The sequence below is a fragment of the Saccostrea echinata genome, unplaced genomic scaffold, assembly GCF_033153115.1.
Source record: "Saccostrea echinata isolate AGI-Se365-2 ecotype Australia unplaced genomic scaffold, CSIRO_AGI_Sech_v1 ptg000008l, whole genome shotgun sequence".
Taxonomy (NCBI): Eukaryota; Metazoa; Mollusca; class Bivalvia; order Ostreida; family Ostreidae; genus Saccostrea; species Saccostrea echinata.
The window spans coordinates 8,380,848-8,397,428 of NW_026889757.1; the positions used below are offsets into that span (position 1 = coordinate 8,380,848).

The 16,581-nt window shown below is 31.7% G+C and overlaps 1 protein-coding gene across 1 annotated transcript; it reads right to left on the reverse strand.

Moving 5' to 3' along the window:
- Window positions 1–975: 975 nt before the first annotated feature.
- LOC133181366 (sodium-coupled monocarboxylate transporter 1-like) lies at window positions 976–14,773 on the reverse strand. Its single transcript, XM_061315883.1, has 16 exons — window positions 14,339–14,773; window positions 13,503–13,571; window positions 13,155–13,206; window positions 12,841–12,908; window positions 11,747–11,827; window positions 11,098–11,171; window positions 10,803–10,940; window positions 6,980–7,115; window positions 6,399–6,487; window positions 5,044–5,156; window positions 3,800–3,870; window positions 3,626–3,712; window positions 2,521–2,765; window positions 2,070–2,170; window positions 1,659–1,777; window positions 976–1,220 (listed from the first exon to the last, which is right to left on the reverse strand). Exons 1-16 carry the CDS (start codon window positions 14,678–14,680, stop codon window positions 1,038–1,040), a joined length of 1,968 nt encoding a protein of 655 aa, XP_061171867.1. The 5' UTR covers window positions 14,681–14,773; the 3' UTR covers window positions 976–1,037.
- Window positions 14,774–16,581: the final 1,808 nt, after the last annotated feature.

Genomic DNA, 16,581 nt, shown 5'->3' on the forward strand with positions numbered 1-16,581 from the left:
TAAAACATGGACCCCTAGGAATTCAAGTTGGGATCAGGTGCCTGGAAGGAGTAAGCATCCCCTGTCGACTAGTCATACCATTATAACACAAAAGCTGGCAACCCAAATTCAATGAAACCAGCATAAAGAACTATTTTTGAACTCAAATATGTTACTTTTATGATTATCACATATTTTATTCAATTGGATTTTCTTTCATAAAATAAAATACTTACTAAATATTGAAGAAAAACCTCCTATCAAGTTTTTGAACTTGTTGGCACAGTAAGAGTCCAAAGAATGGACAACAGAAACTTCTAAATAAATGAAGTTTGGCATTCGGTTAGATGGACACATGGAGAGGTCAACAGAACGTTCCATACAAACAGGAGCCCACTTTTGTATTAATGAAAAACACAAGTTATTAAAGATCGACAGATAAATATAGGTTCCCTAGCAAGTGCTTGTTAGTAACATGTTTATCTCAAACTCCCGTTCCTCGATCATTTTCTCTAATTTTTAAGAGACACGAGGCTTGCCTCGTGTCTCTAGAAATAATAAAAATTTCGGAACGAGAGTTTGAGAAAACCGGTTTCTAATGAGCACTGATTATGGAACCTTTTTCTCCCATTATACTTGTGTTGTCTTGGTGAATTATACATGGCACTGAAGAAGTTGGCTTTCTCATTAAAATACATTATTCCTCGATGATCTTTAAATATGGAAATATACAAGGAAAAAGTTCAAAGAGTATTTAAAAAAATGTTTTCAAACAACCTGCATATTATGCCATAATAGGCATGTACATGGAGAAGTAGTCCCTAGCAGCTAATCAGAATTGTCTTTGGTGTCATAACGATATGAACACATAAACATAACAACTTTGCTTGAGTGATGAGAGGCGGTTGATAATGGGAGAGTTATGTTTTTTGTGAATAGCTACCAGTATTTGTTCAATGTTCCATTATTTTTTAAGAAAGAAAATCAACACGGAAACCATTCTTTTATTTATTTATTTCATTGGGTTAATCGGAATATAAAAAAATCATCCAAAATATCTAAATAGTTTCTTTTTTAAATGTATGCAACCTCGCTCCTTCATTTGTGTCCTCCACATCAGGGTTGTCCAAGATGGCGTCGTTCAGAGGTAATGAACTGTCTTTACCATTAACTTCAATATTCTTTTCCGAATTTAAGAATATGAAATGTTTCTGTGTGTATTCCTTTAATAATTCTTCTCGCTAAAACGATTTGATCGATTGTATTGAAAATTCATTAGATAAGTATTCCAATCGATATCATTTATATATCTATAGGTATACAGCAAAAATAACTATTATATCTTAGTATACAGAGAGTGGAATATGTTAATACAAGGTGTAAAACCTTACTTAAACACATTTCTCTATAATACTTTACAAAAAACATGTTGCAATTATCATTAAAGTTACAAGTCGTACTTTATTTATTTTTAAATAAGATAAATTTAATTTGCAAATATGCTTTACTCTTTGAAGATAGACAGTCTAAAAATGCTGAAACTATGGTTAAACAATCAAACAAATATGGTAGAAATGAAACTCATTTAGAGAAATACTGAAAATTCATGCTTTGTCAAGGAAAAGTTTACAACGGAAGATGTAACCGAAGCCTTTCATTTCAATATACGTCCTTCTTACCTTGTGAAATGGAAGTCCAAAGTAGAACTTTTGTTTCAGAGACTTTGGTAAAAACGGCATGAAAACGTCAAAAAATGGCAACATGAACCGAACGTCTGGTTTGTCATCGCTAAACTTTTCTTAAATTAAAAGTGAAACAAAATTTTAGATAGCTGTTACTGAGGTAACTGTAACAATTTTGAGTAAATCCTTTGAAGTAATTAGGACATTTTTATGAATTAGTAATTCTGAATCGGTTGACTCTTGGACAAAAAAAAATACTACTTCGTCGCTCGATCCTTTTTTAGATTTAAAATATTATGGTGTATCAATAGGAAACAGTTTCAGAAAAATTACGGCATTGTTGGCATTGAAATTCGCTTCCTAAATGTGTTACTAGTTAATACTTTTAAGTATGAACTAAATACGTACTTAGAACTAGTGCACTTAATGATCCCACAACCAGACAAATCACTATTCCGATCAGCGCGAGCCACATGTAGGAAATGGAGTAGAGCTTTTCTAACCCCTCTCTTTAGAAAGGAAGTGTATGTCAATAATCAAAAAAAGATGTACAGAACATTTCATGTCATTGACAACAGTAGCATATCACTGAATGATAGCCTGACTTTCTTGGTCTTGAAGGCAATACCTTTTGATTTCTCGAGGCCAAACATGAAGTATTTATCTTATTATGTCTAAGCTATTATTTTTAGCAAAATTTAACAAACATAGAGAATATAAAGAAATTTTTCCATCGATTTTTTTTTCAGTGGCATAAGAAATGCATATTGTTTAAATCAATTAATTTTAAGACTTATATGTTTCTTGTAAAATTTGCATCCTCATGTTCATAATCTTATAAATGAAAAGACACACATACGGTGTATATTCATGGAACACACTAGATACACTTGATACATCTGATGGAAAGGTATCGGCCGTGGTTGTATAATTGCCAAATGCGACTGTGTCCATCGGGACTGGTTCGCTTCCAGGAGTCTGAACACAGTTATCATTAGATGGCATTTCCAACCATGGTTGACGTGGAAGCGTTTTTGAGAAATTCTTCGCCATAGAAATCCAGAATGTGACTAGAGTGCTCACTAGTCCTCCACATATTGTTGTCTGACAGAAATTATTGAAAACAAAAATTTAATACATTTATCTAAAACGTTGGATACAATATAATGTAATTTAACATTACTGTTTTATTTAATGACAATACCCCCTACTTTCTACATGCAGTTTTCATGGATAGCCTCCCATTTATTTTATATACTTCCTGTTTGCTGATGTTCAAAATTACTGCTATCGAAAATAGAAAGGCTTCTTTAAGCTATATATTAGTAAGGAAGTGTTAAATCTAGTGATGTTTCTAAAATAAAGAGAATTTCACTGTCTATACTTTGCATTGTCTGGTACAAAATATCAAAAAAGCAGAGGGATTCATTTAACGAAAAGAGTGTGTATGCCTAGTAAACTAACATTCACATATCAAAGGAGGCTTGGATATTTGCTCAGTAAAAAAAAAACAAGTCAGTGTAGAAAAATAGGGGGTTCATTCTTAGCCTTACCAGCTCTCTCCCTCTGCCGAATTCCTTTCCATTTTTCAATATTTTGTCCCATGTAAATCAATAGTAGGCAGTGGAATACTCAATGTTTCAGACGTATCGTTAGTTTTGCAATTCTTTAAAAATAAATATTTAAATTTAATGTTTTCTTTTTCAATAGTTCTCATTTTGAACATTAGCAATCGACCGAAAGTAACAAAGAAAACGGTAAGTTATTCACGAAAACTGCATATAAAATAAGAAAGTAGCAAGTATTGTCATTTGATGAAAAACTGGTTTCCATACCATAGATATTTATTTTTAAAATATTTCAAAAAAATATTTCATGAAAAAATTCTCGAAACTTCTGGGAACACTATATATAAATATCCTTTTTGAATATGTTGTACAGATTTTTTTCCTAAAGTATCAAACCTTTGAGGTAGCCCAAGGGACAAACACGGCAAACAGAAACATTCCAGACAAAGTACCAGTAAAACAACCAAGAATTGTGCTGGAAATCTGATGAAGATGAAAAGTGAAATTTGCATTCATTTTTTTCTTAAAATGATAAAGTGTATTTTGCTTTATTAAATTATAGGATCATACTTGCGACATAGGTCCTTTGATTCCAGCGATCATAAATGAGACAGCAATCGATAATGCCCCAGATACAAGAACTGTGTAATATTCAAAATCATTCATTATAAATCTGTATAGTCTGTATAAATCTAAAATGATCCAGTTATAAAACTCAAAAAAAATATCCAAAATAAAACAGTTACAAGAACTGTAAATAATAACCAAACTTATTCAGATACTGAAGCTGTAAATAATATCCAAAAATATCAAGTTGCAAGAACTGTAAAGAATACCAAAAGTGGTCCAGCTAAAGTGTAAAAAAAATATCGATAATGGTTAGGTCCTAAGAACTGTAAAGGATACGATAATGATCTAGTAATAATAACTGTTTAGCATATAGATAATCGTCTAGTTACAAGAATTGTTGGACACAATAATCTAGTAATAAGAGCTACTAGCGTTAGGAATCATGTTTAGATTATAAGCTTCTTATACTCATCTGTCTCAAAACTTTTTAAGCATATTTTCAGCAATTGAAATATACTTAATAAGTATGTACTTGTAAGAAAATTTAATCATAAAATGCACTAAATAATCATTTTAAGTTTTCATTCATAATAAATAAATAAATAAATAAATAAAATCTATGACTTGAAACTTTCTTTTTATTTTTGTTTTTACGGAAAGAACATAACAAGGCCAATGGACCATAGCCCTCACCTAAATCACCATTGTTCTGCTTTTCGTCAGAAGTACATTTTGAAAAGATTTTTTTTCCTGTAGTTTTACATAATGTAATTTTGAACCCCGCCTTAAGTTCCATCCAAATCCAAGGGTCCATAATTTTAACAAATTTCGAATCCAAATTACTAGGGAATGATTGCATTTAAATATATTGAGTGTGGCCCTGATACTCTTGAAAAGATTCTTTTAAGATTCTATATATCCTCAAGTAAAACTCATCCCTCGTTTTGGCCTCATTTTACTCCCCAAGTCCAATCTCGCTACGAAATGGGATTTTTTTTTTTACATAATAATAAATGTTTCAAATCTGAATTAATTCTTTAAAATATGATTGCCAAGTATCTCTCCAGGTTCATCCAAAGGTTCATCCAAAAAGGGGGATGAAACTTCCTAACTCAGACTAACAACAAAACTTACATCACAAATATTTCAGTTGTAATTAAGGATTATAATATCTTTCATTTTAAATTAAAGAAACAAAAAGAGAAACTGATACATTCAAGAAAGAACAAGTTTAACAATAAAACCTGACAGTTTTGATACAAAAGTTAGGCGTTGATCCGAAATCGAGGGAAATATCTGTTTCACAATGTCTTCCGCTGCCATTGCCGATAGGCTACTCAAACCAGATGACAAAGTACTAAAACGGAAAAAAAATTTAACGGTTAGGTTTACATCTAACACTGTTTTTATTATAAAATTCTAACACAACTGTTCGGTAAATTGCATTTTTTGGCTATTGCACTGATGTTTGAAGGAGTTAGAAACGAGAGTGAAAGCTTCTGATTGTGACATGACAATAATAAAACGACGCAAAAGAAAAACTGCGCTGACGTGACGTATTTCATAAAACAAACCCCACATAATAAGATGTAAACATCAAATAACATGCATACATTGCATTATAATGGGAATAACTATCTTCTCATCATCATATTCTCATTTGTTATTCGTTAATGCTGATTTCCTCTGACGCGTCACCTGTAAAACTCAGTTTACGACCATTAAATCAGCATTAACGGTCGCAAATAACAATTAAATGAGAGTTATTCCCCAATCGAGGTGCTTGGAAAATAAAACCTGTGTCTGTGATTAAAATGCAAGTCAGAAATATGTTTATACGCCCCACCTAATAGGACCAAGTAGAAAAGCACAGTGTATATAGTGCCTTTCTTGAATCATGGCGCAGCAATATTAAACGATATGCTGTCAAGTTGTCACACTTACAAAAGTTAAGTTGTGATTAATGTATTTTTTAGAGAAAGGAGGTGAGAATGGGATTCTTTCATCGGCTAAACCCAGTAATACTTGAGGAGAAGTTACAAAAATGGACTTTTTCTGTTTGTCTTGCTCTTATTTCCTGTGTTGTAAGCTAGGGGACAAAACCAATCTCATCGGAGAAGTGCGTTTTGTGTTAGACTAAAATAGCCTGGTTCCTTGACTCATCCTTGCAAAGTGCCGTGGAGTACACGAAGCATAACAGAGCCAGGGAACCAGACTTAGACTAAAATGAATGCGTAGAGTTAGCTTAGTTTGGCGCGTTGGCCATAGTGCTAATGCACTTTGTTTCATATTACAACGTCATTTTTAGTGATTGCCAAATGGTGAGCTTTTTCATTAAAGTGTGATTTATTTTTTTTATTTTTTTTGAAAAATGAGCTGCTTCTGTATTGCACATAACTCCAGTTGATATGTTTGTGATGTAGGTTCATTAATTTAATGAAATCACTAATTACTGTAGACAAGTTCATTTATACATAATTATAACATGGTCATTCAAAAAATAATTATAAAAACTGCATTTTAAATTGCTTGACATCAGTTCACCTTTTTTTCTATAATTTTTATCAAAGTTCAGAACAATTAATTTGCTATACTTTACCTTAAAGAGGCGCTGAACAAAGATGCCATAAAGAGCCCGGGCATTCCAGGCAGATGCTCAAAAATTTCCAGCACCAGGTATGGGATTATCTTTCAAAGTTTTCATACAAATAAATAACCAAAAAATTATTTATCAAGTATTGTTAACTAAAATCAAAAGAAATTTTCTTCAATAAATGCTTGGGGGAGAGATTCTCAAATAAATCATAACTGAGAATTTTTTTAAAAAGCATTTCAGACTTAAACATCTAGATTCCGATATTTCAGGTACGTAATTATATTTAAATGAAAAAATGAAATTAATTATGAAATCCAAATACAGTATGAAAATTTCAATCGAATTTTGACGCCATAATAGTGATAGAGAGATGAGAATCTGCACACTGTTAATGAAGTTATCAACTACAAAAGAGCAATATTGAATAATAACTGTATTGACCGGTACTGAGTTTATTACTGTAGTCTTTCTGTTGTCCTGGTCCAGTTATTAGCTCCATATGTCTTAGAATACAATAGATTTATCAGCCAACAATGACTGCACAAATGTTATACATTATTAGACAAACTTTCAAAGAAGCATACCTGATTTGGATTCTTAATCCGACCGGAAGTTAGTGGATCACATCGTTTCTTGTAATAATACGCATAAGCAACTAGTCCTTCGAATAAGGGCAGGGATAAAGTAATGCAGAACAATGGACCGGTGATCAAAAATATCCTAGAAATAGTTTCATCTTAATTTACATGTATTGTGCCTATCATGAAGATAAGTCTGGAAAAGAGCTAGCGATGATAATTTCTTGAAACATATACTATAAATTTTATGATGTGCGTGTATTGGAGCATTTTTGTTCAAACAGATTTCATTTTTATTATTTATACTAATGGGAAAAAGTTACATATTTAAATAATAAGATACCTTAGATACCAGGCATGCATACTAGTATTCATTTATTATTTTAAATACATGTAACAAATACTTTAATCTCGTACACTGTACAAGATCATTTTGTTTTGCAAACATTTTTCTTTGATAACAACTGCTCATTAGAAACTCATAATTCATATATAATTTCAAAACTTAGCAATTCAATGTAAGAAAAAAAAAGAATGGAGATGTCTTCAAAAGATTCACAGTCAATAATGGGCATGACCGCATGTAGCATCGACGCATGGTTGATATTTAAAAAGACAGTGATGTCCTAAATCAAGAAAAATTTCCTGACCCAGTTCAGCAACATCATCGGTGGAGTTGTGCTTTAAATTTTTTCTAATATTTTTAAGGATTAAAGATCATAGGAAGCAGCAGACAAATGCATTACATTCATGTTCTGCTGTCTAAGAAACTTACTAAAGAAGAATGCCTTCATACATGCTCTGTTGTTTAACAAACTCACTAATATAAAGATGAAGACGTTCATACCATGTCTTTCGTGTCTTGTTTATACCTTTAAGTAAGATTTCGATAAAGTGCGTGATATGTTGTTGAACAATTATGAACCCTTTACTGAATTATTGTTGATAGATTTCCGTTGATGACCACCATGGGTGTTCCTCCACTAATAGTTATGCTTCTCAAACCATCACTCTACGCCAACAAAAGGCATTGTGAAAGATAAACGATTGTGAAGCTTTTGTTACTTTCCTACACTGCCCTCCAAAAACAGTTAAACTTATTGTCTCAAGTTCCACATTTTTCCAGTTGTTGAACTTGAATACTAGAAAAGAATTACGTAGATGAACTACCCTAATCATATTGCCTGCCGGAGAGTTGCCACTCACGGTAATCCTGAAAGAGGACGGTATTGCATGGTTCCATATTAAGGACAGTTCGGTGAGAAGAATTGTATAGTGTTCTATTGCAATCAAAGGTGTTCTGAAAGTCTTGTTTTTGCCATTTCAGCCTCAGGCATGCTGAAGACGCAAAGCCGAGAAGTTCAAAAAGGATCGTGGATTAATATAAAAAAAATGCAGTTACTTCTCAGAGTTTTAAAATTTTAATTAAAATGTTTGCTCTGTTTCTAATCAGTAGTATGCATGGCAGTATTTCATTTGAAATTTAGGGCAAAAAAAATGACCAAAGCATAACATTTCTCGAATCTCCTCTCTCACTTTAGGCATTTTTTGCAGAGGACAAGGACTTGTTTTTACGAAATGCTAAAGATATGTAAAGTTTCTGATTCTGAAAGGTTAATGAAATCTTGGGCGTGCTGAAGTTGTGGTATTATGTATTTTATTGGAGAGGGAGTGGGTATTCCCAACACTTGTTTTCAAGCACTTGCTCGAATTTGAAAGAAACAAACTCGCGTTTCTTGCCAGATGCCTATGTGTTTTCGGTATATACTAAAATGTATTACATGAAGAAGAAGTGTTCTACAAGATCTGAAAAAGGAAAACCCAAAAGTTTGTGTTTTAACATAATAACATACTCAAAGTTGTGCATTTAAGTTAGAATATGCATACATATATAGAAAATATTGTAATGCTGCCTGCAAAGAATACGGCAAAGGACAAAGTTGTCGCCAAAATGTCAGATTTATCTTGAACATTCGACTGATATTATTCGATGTTATAAAAATCAATACATTGAATTCTGCTATTAAAGTTCGATGCCCGACTTGTACTAGGGTTCTCCCAGAAAATGCAAACTTTTAAAAAATATTTCACAAACTACCCGACCAAAATTAATTATTTAAAAAATGTTAGGAAATGATAGTTTTGTTATTGTGACATAATATAATGAGGTCGTAATGAGGTAATGATACTATAATATGACTTTAGAAATTGCATTTATAGGGTGTTAAAAATCGGTGGTCGTCGCACCGCATTTTTTTCACTTTTAGAAACAGCAATGTCATCGACGTTTTGTTTGTACAGATTGTTCTAAAATTTAATGACAAAATTAAGATCGCAAAAAATATAATCTGAATTATCAATTTGTGAAAATTCATTAATGTTACATCATAAATGGAAATTATATTATGTTAAATGTAAAAACACTTTCCGTTAGATATTGTCAAAAAAAAAATGGCGACGTAAGGCAATAAGGCTCATTCCGCTATTGAACGCAATATGACTCCTCTACATAAAGGAAAAGAGATGGGAACGAGTTAACGACACAGATAGTTGGTTTATACCTGATACAAGAGGTTCAGGGATGAATAGATTAGTTATCCTATGGCAGAGGCGCTTGATAGACCAAAAAAGACGAAAAACTGAAGCTTGCCGTTATACGCGAAGATCGCCGTTCAATTACTCGAGAAGTTCATGACGGAGTTGGAAAGGACAAGGTATGGTAAAGGCCGAATCTGGCCCCTTATTTGATGTAAAAATCAGTTAAAACTGTGATAGGTTGTTGTTAAGAACTTAAAATGATGCTTGTTTTAAAACCAGCACTAATTTTCATTCAAAGCTTACAAGGAGGCCACAAGAGGGTGCAGAAGTAAGACATTTTCCCGAATTTCCTCAATTCTGGTGGAATTTCGTCAAGTTTAAGATACTTTTCACTTCGGGAAACATAGAACACAAGCTTGCCTATCTGAGATTTTTATACACAAGATGCATCTGATACTAGTGTATGAAATATTCAAATTTGGTAGATAGGCAAGCTTGTGTTCTATGTTTTCTAAAATATAATGTGCTGTAAAATCGATGAAAATTTGACTAAAATGAGAAAATTCGGAAATTGACATATTTTCTTACCTTCCTGTGACCTCTCTGTATCCCATAACTTAGAACCAATACTCATTTTGTGGTAGGGGTGACAACAGGTTTTCATAGATAAACTGTTGCATCATTCTAAAAGATACCCCAAACCATGGGCCAAAAGGGGGTCTTAGCCTATCTTGTCATTGTCTATTCAAAGAATTCATTTTGCGATCTTTTTATAGTATGTCTGAGATGGATAACTTACTTACCCTCTGAAAATCAAATGTACTAAATTACTGCTTCAATAAAAATCTTTAAAATGAGGTACATTTCCTTAACAAAGTCACAAACGCCACGAACTTCGTTTTGACGTCTTCAGTGTTGCATCGACAAATATGTTGTAATATTTGTTTAACTAAGAGGAAAATGTTATTTATAAATATATTTCTTTAAAATTTCTATGTAGAATTCGAAAAATGTCGATAATATACCTGTCAATTTTTAACTTAAAAACATTAATGACACAAAAATTAGTGAAAATATTCGAGATTTTCTGAGACAACCTTCGTATAACAGCTCATTTTACCTTTAGAAAAACTTAAGTGGACAGTCGCTTTTGACCAAGAGTATTGATAATAATCACATTATTTTTTTTCTGAAAATATTCAAGTTAAATTGGATACAACCCCTTCAGTGGACATCAGTCTGTGCGAAGTAATACAGTACTTTATTACATCTACTTAACAATTAAACTTACTTCCTGGCCATGCTCATTTTCGGTGTAGACGATATCCGCTGTATGGAGGACTGGTTGAAGGCAATACTGAGAATTTTAACTGTATTCCCGACAAACAGCGTCCAAAAAGTATGACGAACAAAAGGGTCAGGGTTGAAGCTGAAATTCAACATCTGACTTATTGAAGATAAGAATTTATAGTATTCATTTTTAATGGCATCATAACCATCAATTTATTCGGAATTCTATCCAAATTGTATAATGAAGCCTGATCAGTATTCGAATCAAAGGCCTGATATTCCAATGTCACACTCACTCTAATATATCCAGTCTTTTTGTAGCTTTGTTGATGTTAAATACATTTCCAACACCACCAGCAGAAATGGTTCCCTAAAACATACATTTTACAGGTTTATAAAATCCCAGAAAAACGAAGATTTTATTTCGTGACATATCCTGGAAAATAATTAATGACGAGACAGAAAAATACTTTAGTTGCTATGATGGTACATTTTGTCGTTTTGTACAAATTGTCGTTGACGACAATATGCACCTATCCTCCCTGCACATATTGTCGTTTATCGGAACATATTGCCGTCGGTTGCAAAACAAAATACGCAAACATTGTCGCTTGCATATTGTACATTACATATCGGCAAATATTGTCGTAGGAGACAATATGTGCTGCAAACATCTGTACATTTGTCACCAAAATTACTGTTTTGAAGAATGTGTAAATGGGGTCAGAGAGAGAGAGAGAGAGAGAGAGATTCTCAATATATTTTTATGAATTTATATTTTAATCATATGTTATATACAGTGCACCTTGTCTTTTGAATAAAGCATTTTATGGTAGCTGTTTCGTTAGCGTTAAAAATTACAACATTGTGTAAAATTAATTGGATATAAGAAAAGTCATGATCTCAAAACAGATGTTCAATATCTACTTGAATCTACTTGAATACTTGAATTAAAATGGCGAATATCCCTGTCATCATCACCACTGTTTGGAAGACATCGGTCCAAATTACTGCTTTTATTCCGCCCTAAAATAGAGAGTCTTATTCTGGTAGTACACTGCAACAGTAAGGTTTGTAAGGACTGTTTTAGTGCAAAATTTAATTAATTAAGGTCTGACGACACGTTCCTCGAATATCTGTTCCATATCTCTCAATAATACATTGTGTAAGAAAAAAATATTCATAATTATCATTATCTTGTGATTTTTAAACTGCTTTTTTAAATGTCTTAAAAAAAAATACACAAAAATTGTGATATTGACAATTCAAGAGATTTCCATTATATAAAATTATACAGAAAACTCCATTATATGGTATCTTGCACATATGCCTGGTAAGGTTCCTCAAATTTTTTGTGAGGAAACTTCTTAAAGTAGCAATACTTCAATGATAAATTCTTAGAAATAAAAATATATTTTTGAGGGACGTATCGTGTAACCTTAAGTTTACAAAAATACGGCTCATTTTAGGATTTTTTAAAAGTTTTGCCTGAGTTATTGGTGTGTAAAACACCCAAACTTTTTACGTAGGCATATATTATGAAGTGCGCTAGCGCTTCCTGAAATACAGTGCACTTCATGTCTGGGTGATTTATACACCAATAATTCACACTTAACTTAAAAATAAAGCATTCCTTATGTTTACATTTATAAATTTAAAAACACCAAAATATAATCAGAGTTTGAATATCTCGCTCCACTATAATTATATCGTTTTACTTTTATGAACGTCTCATCTGTAGCCTCATCATGACGTCACATTAGTTTCTCCATGTATATTTCTATGAGTGAGTATACACGAAAATGGCATTCAAATCAATTTCATGTTGGTGAAGTATAAAAACACAGCAATTGTAAATGGTTATAAATATGTTTGAAATAAAATGACAGGTAAAGAAAAAAAATTCTTATCATGTAAGTATTCAGCTTAAAATACTTCTTTACCAATTGCTACCTTTAAATGGCGTTATAATTGAAACTATGCTTATTCTTGTAAAGGTCTTTACCAACTGATACCTATAAAGATTTAAGGAAACTCACGATGGACGTATATAACATGGCTCCTAGGGCAACAGCCAAAACGGAGGCCCAGTAAGGAAAATCTGTGACTTTTAAAAGGAAGAAGATACAGAAGGCAAGTATAAATTAAAATCACTTTTTTACATACATTTAATTATCTTTCCAACGAAAAGAAATCTTCTTTTAGATCATCAAGAAGATATACTTTCTTCATTACAAACTGGATACATATACAAAACAACTGAATTTCCTATTCATTGTTTCAATAAAATAATAAGATTCATAAGCATGGTTTGAATCGAGGTCATTTATTAATCGAATCGGTTTATAAATACCTGATTCCAATGCAATAGCAGGACCAAACAGCACAATGCCCATATAAAATATCTATAAAGGTTCGTCAAAAATAAGTTTTTATTGTCAATTTCTAATTCAATTGTCAATTTCAATTTCAATTAAGGTAGCTTATTTGTAATATATAGTTTAATATAATTAATTATCAGATGCAACTCCTTATTTCTATTGTTCCTGCTGAAAACATTAAAACAAAGATATATTTACATCGGGAACAAAGATTAATTTGCGAAAGAATTTGCTGTAGCATGTATAACGTAATATCTAAAGGTGGAAAAAGATACAACAAATATTCAATATCATTAAATAGATTATGAGTCAATACTTACGTAATACATTGCTCCTATTATCATAGCAAATACTCGAACCCATTTGGACTGAAACCGCAATTCCATGTACTGATAGAAAAATCAAATATAAGAACACACTTCGAAAATGTATGGATCATTGGAGTGACAAAATTCATTTTGCATATTTTTGATGATAAGACATAGAAAAGATATTTGGCTATAAAGATTATTTTCTAGAATTAAAAGTATCAATTATGTTCGAGTGGTATGTAGAGAAACATACATAACACGAACACATAGGTAAAAAGAAACACGCAGGACGACCACCTTCTGTGTTGTGTTCCATTTATCCATACCTCTACTTTGCTTTCAAATATGGACAGGGCTTAAAGTATGAAGTTGCAAAACTGTAATTTAATTATCACAATTTCTCTTTTCGTCCAAGAGTATTGAGAATCACGATAGGTTTGGTCAACAAGAAAAAATTAACTCATATGTCAAGTATTTTATACTATTGCATTACTTCAGTACTTCCGTGACTTACCAAGTGAATGCAAAATGCATGAAAAAAGTATTTACTTTTAAGGTTTCTAACCAAGATTCCCGTATATGAACAAAAACTATGAGTGGTAGATTCCCGCATATGAACAAAAACTATGAGTGGTAAAAAACGAAATACTGAGTAAATGTATCAATAATTTCATTGCCTGTTTCAGATGTGCTTTTGAAAACGTTGAGTATGTAAGTGTCCTCTAAAACGTTAGAAAACGATTCATATGCCTTTCAATTTTTTTTCTACTGCAAAAAAATACATTTGCTTTCGTTTATTAAAGATTTTATTTAAGAATTTTTTTTTCTGTCTCTCAGATACCTACCTCATAAACGCTAGTAAGCTTTAAAGGATAAATCAAAGGCACAACAATGAAAAGACCCAGCAACAGACCAGTCATAACTCCAACATTGTACCAGATGTATTGAAGACCGTAAACATAAGCTTCCGCCGGAAATCCAAGCATCATGATGGAGGACTCGAAAGACACCATCAAGGAAAGTGCTAAGGGCAGTATCTTCATCTGACGGTTGCCAACCAAGTACTCCGAGGTAGTACTTTGTCTTCCACCAGAAAATGCATAGAAGATACCTATTCCTAGGGAAATTAACACTGTCGCCCCAAAGACACAGTAATCCGCTAAAACAAAACCTGGGTGACTGTACATTTCCTTTTAATATGTCCTCTTACAATTAAATAATGTAATCTTTCCCTTTCCTACAAATACTTATCTTCAGATCTTTTGATACTGTTGATGTTATGAATGTCCATCACGTATTAAATTTTACTTACTTTCGAAGTTCGTGACTTGAATAAATTTTCATCAATTTGCATTAATTCATTTAGATTTATTCTACTATAAGTTTAGTGTAATATAATATAAGCGAAAAATGGGAATATTAGAATAAAATAGGTTGCTTTTTTGACTTCTTACTAAACTTTTTGAACTTACACTGATCAATAGCGATAATCTATATAATTTGCTTATATCTGAAGGGAAAAACTTTTATAATAATATTGAGAGGTTTTTATTTTCTTTATATTATCTTAAAACAAGCTTAATTAGAGTCAGAGAAAATCAATAGGCATATCTTTCAGTAATATTGACTAAAGGTATAAAAATTTCAGTGCAAAACCTCAAAAAAAGAAAGATATATTGTTTGACCTTAACCTTGTGACCTAAAAATCGAAAGGGGTCTTCTGAAAGTCATTGAGCGTTATGATATAATTCAATAATTCTCCATTTGCATTGTATTTTTTTTTATTTGTATTGTATAATTTTTTTATTTGTATTGTATACTTTTTTTTATTTGTAGTCAATAATTCTCCATTTGTATTGTATAATTTTTTATTTGTATTCTATAATTTTCCATTTTTATTCTATAATTTTCCATTTGTATTCTATAATTTTTCATTTGTATTGTATATTTTGAAACGAGAGATTGTGCCAAAAACGAAATGGCTATGGATAAAGCATACTCGTGGATAAAGCAAATATCTAATGGGTAGTATCCACCACTTTGAGTGTATGAACGACACATGAAATGTTAAAAGTACCTCATATAATAATAAATGTACAATTTATAATAACATTATGTATCATTTAATGAAGGAAGTACTGTAAATAGAGGAAGCTGCCCTCGATATAATGTAAGAAAGACTTCATCTAATTAAAGTAGCGCCACATATAATGATACACAATGTGTATAATGTTTGATCCCCATATAAGACAGTGCCTGTCTTAAATACAAATCATAACCTTGGTGCTCTGTATTAAAATATTTCTACAATTTTCTTACTTGCATTGGAGGGCGAAGATTATCATTGGAGCATCTTTGATGAACATATATGGTAAAACAAAATTAATCCAGGATATTTTTTAAAATAAAAAAAAAACACGATGTAATTAAGCTCATTTAATGCAGATATTGTAAGGGTGTCCCAGTTACAAAATCGAAAGAAAATATAAAACTAATGTAATTAAAGTACACATAAGATGATTGTATTTGTGAAAAATCGTATATATTTCATTTTAATTTAATCTACAAAAGCAAGAGCATTTGTCTTTTATTGTATCACAGCAAAATGATGGCCGCTATAGCTCTTATCAAGGGCACAAGCTGGACATGTTTTCCAAGGGACAGTCAGTAAAGCTGAAAAGCATTACTGCAAACATTTTTTTTTATGATTACTTGATTGCTAAACATTAATAATTCGATCGTTCAAAATTTCTACATGACGATAGTTTAGCTTGACATCTAATGGATCACATAAAGATGACGTTTTGTTTCAATTTAGAATTGAATGTAATATTTAAGAGCATCTTGCATTATAGAACGAAGAGTTAATAGGTATCGTTTAGGTTATTTACAAAGTTCTTCCAATTTGCAATGGACTTTTCTTCCGGTCGATCTGATGTTGCGCAGGATTTCCTGAAATAAAGTTGGTCGAAACAGCTATTTTTTTTTTTACTTTTACAAAACATAAAACATATTTATCTGCATAAATCAGCCTTAAACTTTGGAAAATATATGTTTTTCTTTCTTTTTTTCCTTTTTCAGTATTCCT

Coding starts and splice junctions, on each gene's coding strand:
- LOC133181366 (XM_061315883.1), bottom strand. CDS start 14,680: ATGTACAGTCACCCAGGTTTTGTTTTAGCGGATTACTGTGTCTTTGGG. Junction 6,488..6,979: donor GGATTAAGAATCCAAATCAG/GTATGCTTCTTT, acceptor AAACTTTGAAAG/ATAATCCCATACCTGGTGCT. Junction 5,157..6,398: donor TTGTTCAGCGCCTCTTTAAG/GTAAAGTATAGC, acceptor TTTCCGTTTTAG/TACTTTGTCATCTGGTTTGA.